Here is an 18,210-nt window from a genome sequence, read left to right on the forward strand (position 1 = left end):
AAACAAAAAAGAATGGTCGGTAGACCTATATATGGTAATTAACAGGGAATCATGTGTGATCTGTGATAAGCACTGCAAGTGAAACAGGTTCTTGAGTCAATGTTTATTGCTGAATATAAATACAATACAATAACATGTTAATTATGGGAAGGAAGTTTATTAATCACATAAAAGCTCATTGCTTGAATGTATTACAATTGCATAGCTTACAGGCTGCCATTTCCTAAGGGACAATGAAAGTTTGCATGTATAAAGCAACCCATTTATTTCTCCATTCTTTAATCCTTAATGTTGGTAATAGCATAATCTTAATCACCCCGCTACTTTGCTATAAATTAGGACCTTAGTTTAGTAACAAAAAAAAAAGTACACCCACACTGTAGAGGATTTGCTTTGGTTGGGCAGCAGTCCCTTGTAAATGCCTCTCTTGGTACGATAAGAAAAAAGGAAAACAAACATGTCTGCGGAATAGGCCACCTTGAACGACAGGCACATTTTGGCCACAACGTCCTGGCAGGCAGACGTTATCAGTCTGAGTCAGGTTTCTGATTATGTTCCCGGCCTTCTTAATAAGAAGTCTCAGATTGTGAGGAAAGAGCGCTGGCCGATCAAACGCGTCAATTCAGGTCCAGTCCATACAGTGTCCATAGAGCTCGGGCACGGAGGGGTGAGCTCCAGCTTCCCCTGAATTGAACCGAGCGGAACATCCTTTTGACATCGAGGAGCATCCCGCTTTTGTCTGTTGTGGCGCATAGGCCGTCGCTCCCAGTCAAACGTGTGGTCCCGTTGGAGAAAACGGGACGGACAGTAGTTAGAAGTAACAGATTTTCTTGAAGAACATCGTTCGACGAGATGTCCACGAAACTAATACATTCATTAGCTGGGTTAAAAACAATCAAAACAAAAAACCGTTCAACTGTTACCAAAAAAAGGTTTTCACTATCGATGCTCGTTCAAAGCCACGATACAATTGTTTTATAAAGAAAGAAAAACACATATTCAAAGAAATTGACATTTCAAATCAATGGAAATATACACAATCCAAATGAGCACAGAACCGGTTTCATTAACAAGCACTGCAATTTGTATGGCTTAACAGTAGTGTCAAAGTCTCCATTCTGGCCTGTTTGGTTCCCTTTGACACACCGAAAAACCCATCTACAAGAGTAGTGTCCGAGAGAGCATCCTGGAAGACTAAAGAAGTGGATAACCATTTTGAAAACACCGCAAATAAGAAATAAAACATTCAAATGACAATGACAGACACACTGCAATATTCCCCACAGTAAGAAACAGTAACAATTTCATCGCAATTACGCTTTTTTTTTTGTATTAAAGTTCTTGGGTGACTTTTACGACTCATCAATATAGCAAAATATCTTAGACCATGCCCATGAATAATTAATGAATAATTATGAATTCGGATAAAGGTTTAATATTAGTCCTTGCTGCTCAGGTTTCAATAGTTATCATCTTTTAAAAATGTTCTTATATTGTATCACATATGGAATTTGCCACATTAACAATCAAGCAGTACAATCTGATATTCATGTACTTGAATTCCTTATTTCATAAAATGCCAACACAACTAGTGTTTGAGATTATTTCATTACGATAATTTTTTCCTTATCTTGCAATAAAAGAACGAGTCAACGGTCTCCCTTTATGCCCCATTTACACATAAAATCACTAGGTGAATATGAGCAAAACATTTCCAACTAATAAGAGTCTCTTTCACCATTGCACTCGTACATCAAGTTCATGAATGACAAAAAAAAAAGTCATGGCTGATGTGCAAATCATACCCGCTCCTCGTCACTGGCCTACAATAGCCTGACGCCCGTGAGAATCACAATTATTTCAACCCTCCGGAGTCAGTAGGGTACACAGTGAAGACGTGCACATCCGCCATTTTGCGTGGCACAAGGCCGCTGAACTGCTAAAAGATGACTTGTCGTCGTTGCATACGGTCCAAATAAAATCAAACATGCATAAGACTACGCTTCTGCATTTCCATGAATCTCAAGACCCTCTTCGCAAGACGGGGTCGACCAAACCATGCATCGCCTGTCTGTCTCTCTTTACGCCATGTCCACAAGGCTGGGTTTAGGAAGGGTACTTCAGCAGGGTGGAGTGGATTGGTGGTGGGGGGGGTGGGATGCTTAATAACACCGCGTTCACACTGTATACGTCCGTCGACGGATCTCATTGACTTTGCAAGGGGCGCTCTCAAAATTTATTTTGGGACAATCTGTTCCGTCGGCTCTGTTGCCATATGCCAGACACGCCCTCCGTCATCCGTCGACGGACGTCGACGTAAGCGATCGCATTAATTTCCAAAATATTCATGTCCGCTATGTTCAAAAACACATCTCTATCCCGGCGCGTGGAGCGCACAGAGCGGGGAGGGGTAGGGGAGGTCAAGGTTGAGGCGCTGATAGTGAACGGGGGGAGGGGGGGCTGTAAAGTTGCGGTGGGCTTTGGAGTAGCGGTGCTGTAGCGGGCATGGACTGTGTGTGGGGGGGGGGGGGTCACTGCGTAGGCCCCCCCGGCGGCGAGGTAGAACCGTTGGCTTTGCTCTTGTGCTTGGGGAGCAGCTTGCTGCGCATGCGGCTGAGCGTGGCGGTGTGGCGGGCGCGGTCCACCGCCGCCGGCTGCTCCAGGTACACCAGGTCGTTATGGGACTGGCTCATCCCCGGCTCCTTGCGCTGGTGCCGCCGGCGGAAGAACAGCTTGGCGCTCTTCTGGAGGAAGCTTCCTGCGTCCCGAAGGAAGGGAGAATTGGTTAATGGTGACGCTTGCAGAGAGAGGGAGACCAGTAAAGGTTGTTCACATCCTCGGGGGAACGGTTGCCTTTTGTTTGGTGCTGTGTTTATGTGAGTTGAAGCTTAATCTAGGTCAAGACTGAATCCCACAAGACCTGAAGCTGGTCTTCAGAATCAATGGAATTGGTAACAAACCTTTCAGGGGATAACAGCCCGACTTGTATGCCTGTTTACGGTAGCCGTAATTGAAAGGCCATTGTTGTCTGACTGTCCATTCATTATCACCATAGATCTTTGGTGATTCATTTTGTGTTACCCCGTTAGAAATGTCCCACAGAATATTCCCCTACATCCACAGATGCATGCCATTGATGATGGTTGGCCTTTTAATGTCATGTTGTATAGAAATCTGGAGTACCTTAAGAGGCCGTTTTTTCTTTTGAGACGTGGGTGGCATAGCAGTATATCTTGGCTGTTTGTCACTGCTATAACATCTTCACTTTGAGAAAACAGGTGTAAAATCCTTTGTCAGTCTCCAATTTATGAACTTTCTACTCTGCTCCGAACTCAAGTTGCTTTGTAATTGTGACGTTGAAGGGACACCCTTGGCGAGGTGTATGGATGGTTGAAACTCCATGTGTTGATGTCCGAGTCCGAGAGAGGGTTTAGCTTCTCGGACCCTTATGGTATAACACCGCTGTGTATGCCACATTTCATTCACAACTTATATTCGCTCCTTATTAAGATCATACACAAATAAGGTACTAAAAGAGCTTAAAAAAGTTGAAATTGGTCAATCCATGAGAAAACACGCCCCCCTCCTTTCTACAACTCTAAGCCCAAAACACATACTTATACATCTGGGTTTTCGAATTTGAGCTGAAACAAGGGGTTCACTTTAAAAGGGATTATGTAAACTAGTGTTCGCTTATGTACAAAAGTTTAAGTAATACCCCATACTATACAATTCAATATAATTTCTGAGAAATATACTTGTGCACAAATTCACATGCATTAAATCCCAATTAAAGTCAAATCTTTCATCTGTATGTGATTGTATGAATCCATGCCATGATTTCATTCATGAAACCATATCATAGTGCACAAACAAGTAGAAGAGTGTTGCTTGTCCTTCAAATTAAAATGAAATGTGTGAATAAAAAAACACCAGAGTATCATATTCTACCTACTAACTATCATCTACTTTCTACATACTAGAGAGCCTACTAGCCAGGGCTGAACAATTTATGAAAAAAAAAAAAAAAGGTACATTTTAATTTACTTTTAGCAGTAACTCGCCATGTTTAGAAACTGCATGACGAGGCATATGACAAACTACCTACAATTTAATCCTCAACAATGTCAAGATCCATATGAACTTGACAAGACAGGAAATGACATTGTTAAATGAATAATCCAAATCATGTTCATATCATGTCTACATTGTTCAGCCCCGCTCCAATGTGTCAGTGCCGATACAGAGCAATCATTTCATGTCACCACAAAAGGTTCTTTCATACTCTCTCGCACACACATGTTTTCTAATCTACAAAGTAACTTACTGGTCTGGGCAAAATGGCTGCTTAGTAGCGCCGTTTTCCTCTAAGATGGCATGGTAGAAAAAAAACATCAAAGAAGCAAGGTTTGACGAGCATTAGAGGTACACCAAGACCAGGTCAATAACACCATGCATACATCCCCCCACCCCAACCACCAACCCAAAACCTCAGGCGAACGCAGTCCCTCCGTGGTTCACCTCTGCTCTTCTTGCAGCTGGCCTCAGACACACACATCGATAGGGACAGGTTCTCCATCTCGTCGCCCGCCTGGCTCTCCCAGTCCTGCGGGGGGCGCCCCAGTGCACCGGGGCCGGGCGCCTGAGCCTCTGACAGAGGTGGAGGGCTGCTGGAGCCAGAGGCGATGGCGATCGTCATGTCCTGGCTGGAGCTGCCCTCAGACATGGAGGCGTCCATGGCGGCGGCGTAGTCCGCCATCAGGGCCAGCTCGTCGTCCTGGGACAGGGGGGCCTGGGGGGGGGGAGAGAGGCCAGCAGAGCTTTAGGAAACAAATGGTTTTACGGGCCTTTGATTTCTATGTAAAATATAAACTGTGAAGGATAAATACACTTTTTGTAATTTCCTTACGTAAAACGACTATACAGTATGAGCACAGTGAAAGGCTGGTGGCACAGAATATAGAAAATGTATATTTAATCCTAAAAACTATAAAAAGTGGATAAATTAATGTTCAGTGAAAGACACTTCTGAGGTGGAAAAGGCTGTGGAAAGTAACCAACCCATTGTCATTTGTTCTGCAGCACATAAAAGATTATGACCAAGCTCTTCCTAGTAAAAGGAGTCATGCCACAACCAGCCCTGAAAGTGCTGCTGCATGTCCTCGTTGGACAACACAAGGGGGGAAAACCGGCAACTATTTGGCCTGATCTAACCCTGTTGACTCATAAACTCAGCAACTCTGTGTGAATGGAGTGGTTTAGAAGTCCACAGAGACTCTCTATAACCCGTCCTGGGTTATATCACGATCCATTCCACAATCCGTTTGTACACCATGGCTGTCACTGATTGATGAAAAGCTGCTTCAGTGGAGAGCCATGCCTTATATAATATGACATGGTCATGGCTGCGAAGTTATGTTGGTTATTTTTACCAGCAGACAAAAGTGCTGAATTCTTATTGTTCGCAACATAAACCCAGAGACTCCGGTTCAAAGCGTAGCTCCTGAAGAGCTGTTTGACCCGTAGGGAGCGAGCCGAAGACTCAAACAACCGCTATTACATTTTAAGTACCACCCCCCCGCCGGGCCCGACCCCGTTACCTTGGTGATGCCGGATATGATGATGGTGCTCTTCTTGACCGGGGACTTGAGCTTCTGCTTGGCGGACTGGTGCAGCTGGCGGATGGCGGCCTCCGCCACCGGGTCCGTGCCGTTGAGCATGAGCAGCTCCGTGTCCGACGACGACAGCGTCTTGTTCACCATGGCGCCCGCCGACCCCGCCACCGGCAGTTCAGAGACGCGGCGCTCCGACAGCTTGGACTTTGTGGGCGTGGCCTTCTGGGTGGACTCTGAGGGGGACGGAGAATGGAATGACTTCCTGTGCGGTTTGACACTGTAACCCCTGCAGTGACGGTGACTTTTTGGCGTGATTATGTTTCACTTCTACCGCGTGACAGAAACTGTAATCGCTTTTCGCCAACTTTCCCGGTGTCCCCCCAAGCATATGGGCCATGTCATCCAAAGATAGGAGTTGGTATTCTTTGCCGCTCTTATTTTTAGGAAAACATGTCGTTTTGATTAAACGCTTTGAGAAGACAAGTCATTTTTTTGTCCTAGTGAGAGGGAATCTAAGAGCTTTTTCTGCCAAGTCATGTTTATCAGCGATTGCATAAATAGCATTCAACAAAGAATGCATAGCAGCAACCGTGTCATGAATGCAATGCACCAGCGAGTTCCATCAGGAGCCAAGCATGAACAGACCTCGGCATAATGTACCGGCATCGAAGTGACCTATAAAAACAGCATGAACGTGTTTATAAAGGTATGTGGAAAATCTAGTTTGAAGTGATTGGTAGACGTCGCATTGCAAAAACAATATCTACAGATCTGTAATACTTTGTTTACATGCAGACCAAAATCTAACTTCCAGCGTAACTGAATGTATGCTGGGAATGTCCGCTACACTCCGTGACATGCTACTCCCTGACTAATTAGGAACCCATCAGCCACTCAACTAAATTATGATGTCTGCTGTCCTGGCTGCACAACGTTGGAACGAGCCCCCCACTGACATCAGTACAGCTGAGACCCCACCGATCTTCTGCCGCAGGATGAAAACTAATCTTTTCTGACGGCGTCCTGGCCCGTGATGCTAAATGAATACAAAAGAAAGGAACAACTCTCCCCATCTCTTGTTTCTATATTGTAGCACTTACAGCAGTAAGCTTATTTGAACCTGTAGTGCATTGGAATTGTATGTGCTCCAATGAGTCATGAACTTTTTGGGTTGCATCTTCATTTATGAATTTACTTTGGACAAAGGATTCAGTCAAATAAGTGTTATGCAGGCCAACACTAGAGCAAGAGTGGATTAGCAAATCTCAATGTTGAGCATTCAAGCCTCGAGACGGATGAGGTGGAAACTAACACCTGCGACTAAACTCCCACCAGCTAATAACGGGCGGCCGCACCATCACTTCTTTATAATACGAGTCGGGGAGCACAAATTACTGCAAACCACGGAAACCCTTAACAAACGTTCACAAATAAAATTGGTCGAAATGGCTCGAGGTGCGGCTCTAAACTTGGAGATTAATCTCGTTGGAGTCATTTGCTGCCTACTTTCCCCCACATAGGTTAACCTGCAGGCTAATCTCTGGGCCTCAGGCTACTGCGATGGACCTGGCGAACATGTACCTGTGCTGATGGAGGTGGAGAGCGCTCGGCCCGGCTTGCTCTTCACCGCCGTGATGGTGGTGACCACCGTGCCGCAGGGCATCACCGTGCGGTCCATCTCCACCCGCTTGGTGGGTGCCGGGGTGGGGGGCAGCCAGGTGCGCACCTCGCTGGGCTCCAGGTAGGTAAACTGGAACAGAAAGGAGGGTCGGTTATTAATAACCTGCTTATACATCACTTCATGGTTATTATGGAAATACGAAGCAAGAGTTCAACGGTTGGGGATAATTGCCCCACATAGAAAATAAAAATATACAGAAAACGAATATATGTGATGAACATGCACAATAACTTTATTCACATGACATGTCAGGTAAGAAGCGCATCGTGATTAATCATTGCACGTCAATTTACCTCAGTAGTCAGTGATCCAGTCACTTGGTCTTTGGTCATGAGTGCAAATGTTTGCTGTCCTTTGGGTTGCATCTTGGCCAGATGGAAAGGCACAGACACCTGACCTAGTAAAGAATCTGGAAACACAAGCAGCACATTTTTCAGTCCGATCGCACACTCAGATCCCACTGAAACCCATAGAAACTGAGCAGCAAGAACTGCGGTTAAAGTAGGATTATAGGACAGGGTGGATACGCCACTGTTTACCCTCACTATCCAACAGCCTCAATAGGCTGCCAACTAGTATGGCCATCGCATGGCAATTATGGGTGTCATTTAACAACCAACCCTCTAGCAACAATCTTTGTTGACCAATTCAGGACTTGTTAAACAAATGCCCTATGTAAATAAAGTGATTATAGATTTGCAATTTGGCTGAGGTGACAATTGTCATGCCAATGAAAGATCTGACATCAGGACAGATATATGACGGTTACTGCAGTGCAAACACCTCTGATTTATGATCAGACCTCTTACAATGAGTTACTTGGCGTCAAGTCTACACAACAGTGTGTCTGCAATCTTAAGGTTACACACACAGATAGCAAAATGTGTTAACAGATTATAGTTCTTTATGCATCCGCAGCATCTGAAGAAAGGGGATGTACACCTGTGTGTACACAGTCAGCACTTGTGCTACAAGGCAAGTGGCTTTACCAGGGTTTCAAACTTTTGTAGGAGGAACTTAAAGGAAGATGACTTCAGTTGGTGAACAGATTTTGGCCTACTTTGCCCTGCACCTGTTCATTTGCAGAGCTGCACTTTCTCAATAAAAAGGGTTTGTGATGATGATATGGGCCCTGGGGAGTGTGAACGGCTCAATTCCATCTCCCAGGCTGAGCTGGCTCATCTGACCAAGCAACGGCCTCGATGGGACATTAAAGCCACCGGAGACTTTTTGCGCAATCCGACCGGATGCTAATGAGAGAGGAACACCAAATGTAACCCAAGCCTTGGGACAAATATACCAACTCATCATGACAAAAACGTCCACTACATTATACAATCCATTGGTTTTCCTACTAAACGCAGAGCAACAGTAAGAGTAATCCAGGCCTACTGACTTTGTGAAACATTACTGCAGTCATTTAATACTGATTGTGTTCAGTTACTCTGGGGTTCCCATAAGTCCTTCAGTCAGAGAGAGGCTTTAAAATCGAATGCATTACTATTATTTGTATAAGAGTAGACTGCTATTCATCCACGGCTACTCATACACTAGTGGTTCGGCCGTTTGACGCAGCCTGTAGAATTAACAACGGATGCTAAGCGCCACTCTGTCTCATGCAAGACAGACACACAGACAGAAATTCCGTCTTACCCTCTTGAGGTTGCCCATCATTCAGTAGCTGGATGTTGAGCTCTTTCGAACGCCCATTCAGCTCACTAAGTCAGACAGAGAGAAGAGAGACGGACGGGATGTAGTCAAGATTATGAAGAAAATAATACAAATGTAAATACAATTTCAGTAAGCCGCATGATGTTGCAGTTATCGACGAATGCTATAAATATAACAATAATAGACGTGTAGATCGATTGATGGATGGACTGCCCTTGTAAATGTATCCCTGCCTTTGATTGATCCACTGCTTTTAATTGTGGGGGTTTTAACAGTCTTTACTGAGTGAATGTCAAAGCACCTTGAGTGATTAGGATTATTTTTCTATACTATTCCGTAGTACAATACTATAGAGGTGGACCTACAATATGAAAGGCTGGTCCCAGGAGGGCGAGGTGGAGTTCTTCTGGACCGAGGTAGAGAACCTTTGTGGAGGGTCGTCCATCTGCATGACGCACACAGGATTCATGCTGCCTGCGGATACCACAGACACAGACCACGTATTAAAACAAAGGGCTTCTCTCCGTCGCTTCACAGGAAACACGCAGGGTAAAATCATGTCACAGGGACCTGTAGGAATAAAGGACGAGTTAGGTAGATAAACAAGGGGAATCATGAAATGGAGGGAGGGGAGAGAAGGGAAGGAAGTCAACTGATGACACAAGCTTGAACGTCCCTTTTAAAACGTTCAGACTGTTCCACGAATCCATGAGCTATGTAGCAATTCAGCAACAAAAGATCCCCCCAGACACAGACCGATCCCATCTATAAATAAATAAATAACCCCCGCCAGCTCTCAGGACAAAACTAGGGCAGGTCACGATGACATAAGGAGGAGCAGTTAATGGTCTTCAGCAGCAGATCTCCGGTCAAACCGCTTATGCAGGGGGACATCACAAATCGCTGCGACCACTTGCATGTCGTTTGGAAAAGGGTGAGGTCAGCCAAAAGCGTATCCGGGACCGTGAATTATACAACGATTTACCGGGACGGCCAACCGCCCTGTTCTGAACGATTGAACAATTTGCTTGCCTCGGTAGAAGGTGATCATTTATGTCAGACGGGGGGGGGGGGGGTTTAGCAACCGAGAGCCAAGTATCTCTTTGGGCAAAGTGGGCCCAGGCATCCGTTCTGCTGAGAGAGATGTGAGCAAGGACCGGAACACAGGAAGGAGTCGCTGTGAGGAAGACTCAGCCCCTGGTGCCGGGCCAGGAGGTAGAGCTCATCAATAACATCCCCATCAGGGTGATTGTCTTCTTCCTTTTAGAGTACATGGCTTCGCTTGGTCAGCCTTTCAGGATTCAGCTTTTTTCCGCGATTGTCATGCCCAAAAGAAAACGTAATTTCCGGAGAAATATGCAGTGCTTTTTGTGGGTTTTCTGCGATAAAAGTTGCGGGAATGCAATTGCAAAAAAAATATCCGAATCCAAATCCTTCATCAAAAGTAATTAAATGCGGGACTACGTAGACATGCTTGCCTATTCATAAGCACAAGATGGAATGGAGTTTGTTGTTGTTTGTGATATTTTTTGTCGGAATCAAAATAATTGGTCTTACTCGAGGGGAAGTGTGTATAATGTCCATTTCATGCAGAAAGCTGTGGTGAGTGAGCAAATATGTAAACTTGTGCAATGTTATGAGTGAATATACCCCCCGGGGGGGAGACATATTAGTTACTAGTTAATCAACAGAAAATCACATGATAACTCAATATTAAACTTATGTAACCTGGGTGTTAGGCCCACATCACAAGTAAAGGTTGAGCTTTAACTTTAAGTGTCAAGGCTTTGAAGAGGCGTCTTCTAGAAACTCCAAATAGAGCAAGAGGTGTTCTGTAAGTCATGTGATATGTTTGTACATCTACAGACCAATAAAATAATAATGCAAGTCAAAGTGAGTCAGCAGTCACTGGGATAAACATGTCAAAAGAAACACTTGGACACAAAATAAAACACAAAAGCCCACAAAAACAAAAACAAACGGGCCCTACCTGCAGATGCTCCGTCCTGATGTAGAGTGACCCGGAAGTTCTTGACCAGCAGCTTCCATTCGTGTGCCCGTGGTGGTTTGGGGGGGGACAACACCTTGCTGCATGACTCCTGCTTTCCAGAAACACAACAGGGAAGAGGAGGTCATGTGACCGCCAACACGGATGATAAACCTCTACTTCTTCATCCGGGCACGGCTGCGGTCATTGTCCAAACCAAACACCGTAAAAAGGTAGGATGCATTGGATATTGGTTAGGGATGGGCACGAGTAGTAAATTCCAAACTCGAGTGATCGAATGAATTCCTCGAGGATCAATCGAGTACTCGTTTAAAACGAATCTATTTTTAGAATGCAACGCATCTGCAGCAGGAATTGGCCTAATGATGAACGGCAATATTACCAACCAAACATGTAATGCTTATTCTCAATCAAATCAGGTCAAGAGTTATCAGAGTATTCATTATTTATTTTGGCAAACGTTCAAAACACATTTTCCTTGAAAAAATAAATATGCGTCTCACAATTTAAATCACTTCGAACAAAGGCCTGTAACGTAAAAAAAGGAAGAAAAAAGGAAACAAGTAGCCTAACCATTGCAAATAATTTAAAGCTGCAAATAAAACGGCAGCAAATGAACTAAAAAAAATACTCGGATTACAGCTGCGTCTTGCGGCGGTGAAAATAACCGACACTTGGTTGCTGCGGGTCTGCTTTCCCGAACTCACCGTTGTGTTTCAGGAGCATATGTTGGCGCATAGTACTTGTGGTACTCTGGTAGCTCAATTTCGCTTGGCATATTTGACATTTCACCTTATGATCTATTTCTCTAAAGTATTTCAATACTTCGCTGCGCTTTGCTCTAACCGCCAACTCTTAACTTTTTGAAATCTGACGTTGTGCACACATGGCGCAGCACAGAAATTTGATACATTTGATTTGCTTTGTGCACGGCACACGCCAGTGGTGCCACACAGAAAATGCAAACTCGAGTTTGCCTGTCAACCAACCGAGTTCATTTGTAACGAGGAGTACTCGAGTACTCGATTCCTCACGCCCATCCCTTTCTGAATATTCTGGGAAGAAAATATAAAGAAAGAAATCCCTTCATAGGGAGTCTCTTTCACTGCCTGTAAACGTAGCAGGCGGACATTATTAGAATATTGAATTGATTCAAATACATACCTAACAAACGAATATCCGGGTATTCAAATATAGGGGCTCAGCCCAACAGCATTCAGACAAATGTAAAACCCAGCCCACTAAACGGAGTAGCAAGCAACACGCTTATTAGTCCAGCCAGGTAAACATGGCTGACGGCGCAGGCGACGCAGGGCTATTGACAGCTGAATCTGAATGACAAACACACTCATTGTGCCCTGTTTGTTTTGACTGTAATTACGGCCCAGGGCTGCAAACGCCTTCGATAGACAAGGGCTTTATTTATGCAATGCACACATAGATTACAGACGTGTGCAGTTTGTCATTACCCCCTTCGAAAAACTACGTATGTCAGAGTGTGAATCACCAGATATGAACGGCTTGGAAACTATAATGATGGTTCCAACACAGACACAACTTCGGAACGATATAATCAGGAAGACTCAACATTTGAAAGTCATGCTTCGGAGACATCAGAGAGATATCAACAGCTTGCATCCCCGGGGCAAAATGTCCCTGAGCGAGACACCCAGCCCCAATGGCTCCAAACGGGCAGGGCTGTTCCCAACGGGCAGGGCTGTTCCCTCACATGTTGGCGCAATAATGTGAAGCTCTAAGAGTACAGGGCAGATTGGCCACAGTTATAAAAAAATAAAAATAAAAATACGCAGGCCAGGCATCGCCCTTTCATGGACCCATAGCCGCGGGTCACAGGCTGGGCTTCAGACCTGGTGGCTCGCTGGTGGCTGGGCTCACCTTGAGCCCCGGGAGCTGAGCGGGCCTGCAGCTCAGCGACACGGAGGGCCGTGCGGCACACAGCAGCCTCCTGATCCGGTCCTTCAGCTCGCCAACGCCAGGGGACGTGCCGTTGTCCTGAAGAGGAGAGGAGAACATGTCTGTGCCACGTGTGCTGTGGTGATACACATGTAGGTAAACTGCATTCAAAAGGAAAGGCTGAAGAACGGTTTGGTCGCTATTCGTTGGACTCATATTCGGTCTCTATGCTCCAAACCGTCAATTCAGACACAAGGAGACTTCTTGCTCAAGGACGTCCACAGGTGAGGGGGCGGACATGTGGGGATCGAACCCGGTACCTCTCGGCTGAGAGTCGAACACCTCCGCCGCTACAATAACCACCTGACCCACTTGGCTTCAAAGCGTTCCTATAGTCGCACTACAGTCACGGTGCTCAGCGCAGCGTTACCTGAGTGAGGCTCGGGGTGAGCCGTAGGTCCCGGGTGTCCATGTAGGACACGCCCCATCCCACCTTGACCTGCTCACCGGCCTCCTGGAGGTCAAGGTCCAGCTGGGGCAACACGAAGCACACAACATGCGCAGGGTCAGGGTCATTACTATGGTTCTTTACTCAAAAGGATTCAGGTGAAGGGTGAAACCAACCGCATGCTGGATTCTTTCACATTAAGGTCATTATTGTCACGCATTACTTTTTCATTCCACATTTGATGTCCTGAAAAGCCCAGATTTGGCTCTCTCACAATAAGACCATGAAATGATACCACTGGGAAAAGGCATAAAAAACATTGACAATGAAATCCAGCAGGCTTAGAAACCTCTCAACTCCTTTCCGAAGAAAGACATACTGTTGGCCGGAGCAACAACAACGCATTAAGGGAACTGATGAACAATGAACCACCTCTATGGACGAAGCGAAACAAAAAGGGAATTATTTATTGGCCACAATTGGTTGTGAAACAAATCCAGCAACAGAATTCCTCCACACACAAGCACACACAAACACACACCTCCTGCGCCAGCATGCCTGGATTCCACCGCCAGTGTACTACAGTCGCCTCTGTGCTACCAAACAAAGGCCTCATCAGATCCCAATGCAGAATGCCTACATGGATATAAAATAACGACCCGGATGGCCCTACACTGGGCGGCTGGGCTTGGTCAAATATCTACTAGAGAAGTTACATCTAAGTTTAGTTCTAGTGAGATCATACCCTTAAAGCCATAACATACGGCGGAGGCCATACTCTGGTTTGTTCCGGTTCAAAGTAGAAAATGTGCGCGGTTAGCAGGAATGTCTGTGTTATTAGCATCCCGTGCAGCGAGGCCTCATGACGCGATACAGTAGCACGGCACAACGCTGTTTGAAAACAAAGTGAGAGCGAGAGCGGCTGGCCGCCCTCATTGTGTGTGTGTGTTCATTATTCACGTGGAATAACAGCAGGGGTTCAGGGTTCACAGGCACAGGCCTGGGACACCACCCCCTGCACCGGCCAGGACTGTTCTAGCAGGGGCATGAGTCAGAGCCTAACAAACTGGAACCTCTGGGGTGATCACGGATGCTCAGGAGTAAAAAGGTGGATGGGCGCGTTGAATGCTCCAGACAGAGGGGGAAAGCACTCCATGGAAGGCTTTCACCAATCAATCAACAGCTAAAACAAGAAAGGCCCGTTCCCAAACCAGACCTGAGCCTTCAAGCGGCTCACTGCCTTTGTATTTACAGCACAGGGAGATTAGGCCCACGGCCGGGCCAGCAAGCCCCTTATTGGCTTATAAATAGCTGTCATTCAACTTGGACACCTGCTACGCGTGCCCTTCATGAGGACTAGATTCAAATGCAGGTCTGAATCAAACGTTTTTGAAAAGAAGCACATAGGTTATACATGACATCATTGTTTTTGGTCACACGGTACTTGAACCCTGAAATCAGCAATACGATGCTTGAGCCATTTAAAGCTGGATGATCAAGACAACACCTGCCCAGTAGCATGTCGGATATTCAGAGAGTAACCTCAGCTCTTACGTTTACATGATTTAACGATTTATTTCGGTAAAAGGACAGAACAGGCGAGCAAAGCCATCCTTTGCCAAAAGCCCTCTTTATGGGTCTGGCAGCAATCTAAATGGAGCTCTTACGGGCATTTGCCTACGGCAAGCATTTTTATGTTTTTTCTCCTGCCAACAGTGAAACAAGACGAGATTGCCACTGTTCAATGAATCAGCAGCAGCAGTAGTAGCAGCAACAGCACAGCCCCACCAATTAAAACAAGCTCCCAGTGACTTCGGAGTGGCCCAGCCCCGCTGTTAAGGTGACCCTCTGTTTAGGAGCCATGACGTTAAAGACCCAAATGAGCGCGCGTGCAGGCTGCTAAATGGATGGTTGGTGGTGTATTTACCTGTATCTGGAGGGGAGCGATCTCAACGGTGTATGGGCGTGGTTCTGCCGAGGACGGGGACTTTGTATTGAGGCTGAACTGAAGCTTGTCCCCCACCAGCTTGCAGCGAGCGGTCTGTCGAACGAAACAAGGCCTTTAAGAACAACGCTTCTCCTACCTAGCTACACGAGAGGCCCATGTCAACATGAATCGTTTAGCAATGTAAACATGATTTGGCTGATAAGGGTTATTTCAAGCCATACAAAAAAAGGAAAGATATGTAGTCTTACCCAGTACGCTTTCCGACAGTACATGATAATACATAACAATACCTCAAAAGGGACACTGTTAATTTTGTTTCTATTCAAGGAGATGATATTGTATCTATACAAAAAAGACCAACAATTTTGCCTGTGGTGGGGTTGCATAAGCGTGCATTTTGGAGCATACAAAGTAGGTGTCAGGTGATATTTCCTCTTCTCACGAGTGCTGTTTTGGACAACAATCCAGAATACTTGATACACACAAGAGTCTAGAGGATTGCTACTTATTAAACCCCATTTAACTAATAACAAAGCCCCAGGTGTCTGAATTCAGGTTACATCATAAACCACATTAACTCAGCAAGTAAAACAAGCCTGATTTCGTGCAACAATCCGGCAGCCACAACTGTAAAGCTGTCAGCCTACCGTCATGTTCTCTGTGTCTGAATAAGTCATGTAAAAGAAAAAGTTCAACCTTCCACATTGAAGCCTTACATTAAATTCCATGTACCAACATAAACATCGAATGGATTGAAATATCTAGATTATTATAGATATAATATAATTCTCAATGAAACTGCAATTTACAACTGTGGCCTCCATAAACGGAAAAAAATTAAAATGTATTAACTGAGAACTGAGCTTACTCCAATATGTATCCTCGCATGTGGTTTTGATTAGGATTTACTGTCTTGATAAAATGTGAAAAAAGCAACAACCAGTAACCTCCAACAAAAGGAAACTGCAAATAAAATAATCCCAATTCATTATCGAACAATAGGTGTAGATTACCTTCAGGAGCCATGATATTACAAAAGCATGCATACAGGAAGAAACTGAAACCATCAGCCATGAGTGGTTGCCTTTATAAACATGCTTAATGTTAACAAGGACAAAACTGTCCTTGAAAAACAAATGCTAACATTATGTGGGCCTGGAAGGAGGAGGGGAACGTGGCACTGGCATTCAACAATGGCTCAATTGATCCAGAAATCTCCTCCGACCTTCTGCATTATTTGATGAAGGATAGTGGCTCATAAATGATCAACATCAATCGAATAAAAGCATTGAAATACCACCAACAAGGCTGTATTAAGTACTACATACATAACAAAGCTAACTTAAACCTTAAGAAAATAGGGTAAGCTTACCTTGTGTCCAGAAGACTTCTGGAAGCTACAGACTTGACTGACCACCAGGTCGGATGAATGGAGGCCATCCTCGTCAAATGACAACAAATTACCCTGGGAGGCAATGATTGGCAAACATACTGCAGTCAGGAGCAATGATGCATGGGCAACATTTTAAATAACAGTAAATGCCATTAGAGTTTGTTCGTCCAATCATAAAAAAGGTCACAAGCCTAGGATGTAACATTTACAAAATAAAGAAAACGTAAAGCTACTTTGCAATCACTACACTACAAGAATACCAAAGTACTAGGAGACGACATATGCGAGTGGACTCAACATTTCTGGATCTTTACATCATTCCAGAGATACACATGCATGACACCAACCAACCAACTAGGGTTTTGAAAAGATATGCAACATTTAAAATGGCATATTACGCGGATATTGTAACTTGGACTGAATTCAGTCTTCAGCAGTAAAGGGGATAGTAGTGACAATATTGTGGTTATTCTTGCAGAGCTCAGAACGACATACGCAGAGCACCTATTTGCACAGGTCCACATACCCCAGACCTCCGTGACTCGTTGTTTAGCGCCCTGCACCAAGCTTCTTTCCATTGACTTTTCCAGCTTTGCAATGACAGCATCCATTCCAACAGTGCGTCCGCTTCCTCCTTTGACGCATTGATTTGCGCCGGTCTCGGTACGTTCGCTAGATAACCGTGTTGGACATATTGCACTAGGTACAACAGTAACGTAACCAACGATGCAATAAAAAGTGTGACCATGCAGAGCCACATTGGATCTCCCAAGCCAAAAAAAAAACCGGAGCTCTCCGTGTCAGACATGCTTGGGGAAATGGTCCGTAGCGCAACACGCTTATGATAAATGACCTGGCATCCTACAGTACTTTCCTAAGAAGGTGAGCGACATCGTCGATGAGGGCAGTTCGTCTCATCCTGTGTGTTCCCCATTCACTGACTGACAGCTAAAAACATGCGCTCCCAAAAAGTTAGAAGTATTTTTTCCCATGTTATGGTACTGTAACTGTAAGGTGCCCGTAACGAGCTCCATGAACATCACATATTATTCCAGTCTGTTAGAGAGCAACCGAAACCTGCAAAAAAAAATACTTGGGGGGGAAAAAACCGGAGCTCAGGAATTGCACCTACAGGCTACTTACTAACCGTGTATATGTGACTGGAATTTAGTTGTTAGCTTAGCTAACAAAGCTAGACAGCGTTTAACCATCTACTATACATTTTACAAATCAGCTTAATCAAAGTTCCTCAACCGGAAAACATTCCAATGCTCACGACTATGTCCAGATTCAGCTATCCAAGGAAACGGGAAGCCAGAAAGGGAAACCATTTGATGGAGAGCCCCTAGAAGTCCCCAGTGCAGGTTTGGTGCTCGGCTTCTATTCTATCGTGAGATCGTAAACTCGCCTTCCTCTGAAACGGATATGTGGCACTAACTGTGTTTCCCACAACCCACCGCGGCCCACTTAAAGGGAACGCCAAAGCGTTATTTACTGGCATTGGAAAGGTATTTGTCCTTAAATATTATACC

The 18,210-nt window shown here is 45.0% G+C and overlaps 1 protein-coding gene across 2 annotated transcripts; it reads right to left on the bottom strand.

The window, feature by feature from the left end:
- Window positions 1–88: 88 nt before the first annotated feature.
- c2cd2 (C2 calcium dependent domain containing 2) lies at window positions 89–18,117 on the bottom strand. Of its 2 annotated transcripts, XM_030360202.1 has the most exons (14): window positions 17,205–18,117; window positions 16,658–16,750; window positions 15,265–15,378; window positions 13,320–13,421; window positions 12,872–12,988; window positions 10,958–11,066; window positions 9,333–9,441; window positions 8,950–9,014; window positions 7,590–7,705; window positions 7,197–7,365; window positions 5,601–5,848; window positions 4,522–4,792; window positions 4,328–4,367; window positions 89–2,758 (listed from the first exon to the last, which is right to left on the bottom strand). In XM_030360202.1, exons 1-14 carry the CDS (start codon window positions 17,484–17,486, stop codon window positions 2,677–2,679), a joined length of 1,917 nt encoding a protein of 638 aa, XP_030216062.1. In that variant the 5' UTR covers window positions 17,487–18,117; the 3' UTR covers window positions 89–2,676. The 2 variants fall into 2 exon arrangements, with proteins under 2 accessions (XP_030216062.1, XP_030216061.1); XM_030360201.1 differs by lacking the exon at window positions 4,328–4,367 and having other exon boundaries at window positions 17,205–18,114.
- Window positions 18,118–18,210: the final 93 nt, after the last annotated feature.

Source organism: Gadus morhua, chromosome 7, assembly GCF_902167405.1.
Source record: "Gadus morhua chromosome 7, gadMor3.0, whole genome shotgun sequence".
In the NCBI taxonomy this organism is placed as follows: domain Eukaryota; kingdom Metazoa; phylum Chordata; class Actinopteri; order Gadiformes; family Gadidae; genus Gadus; species Gadus morhua.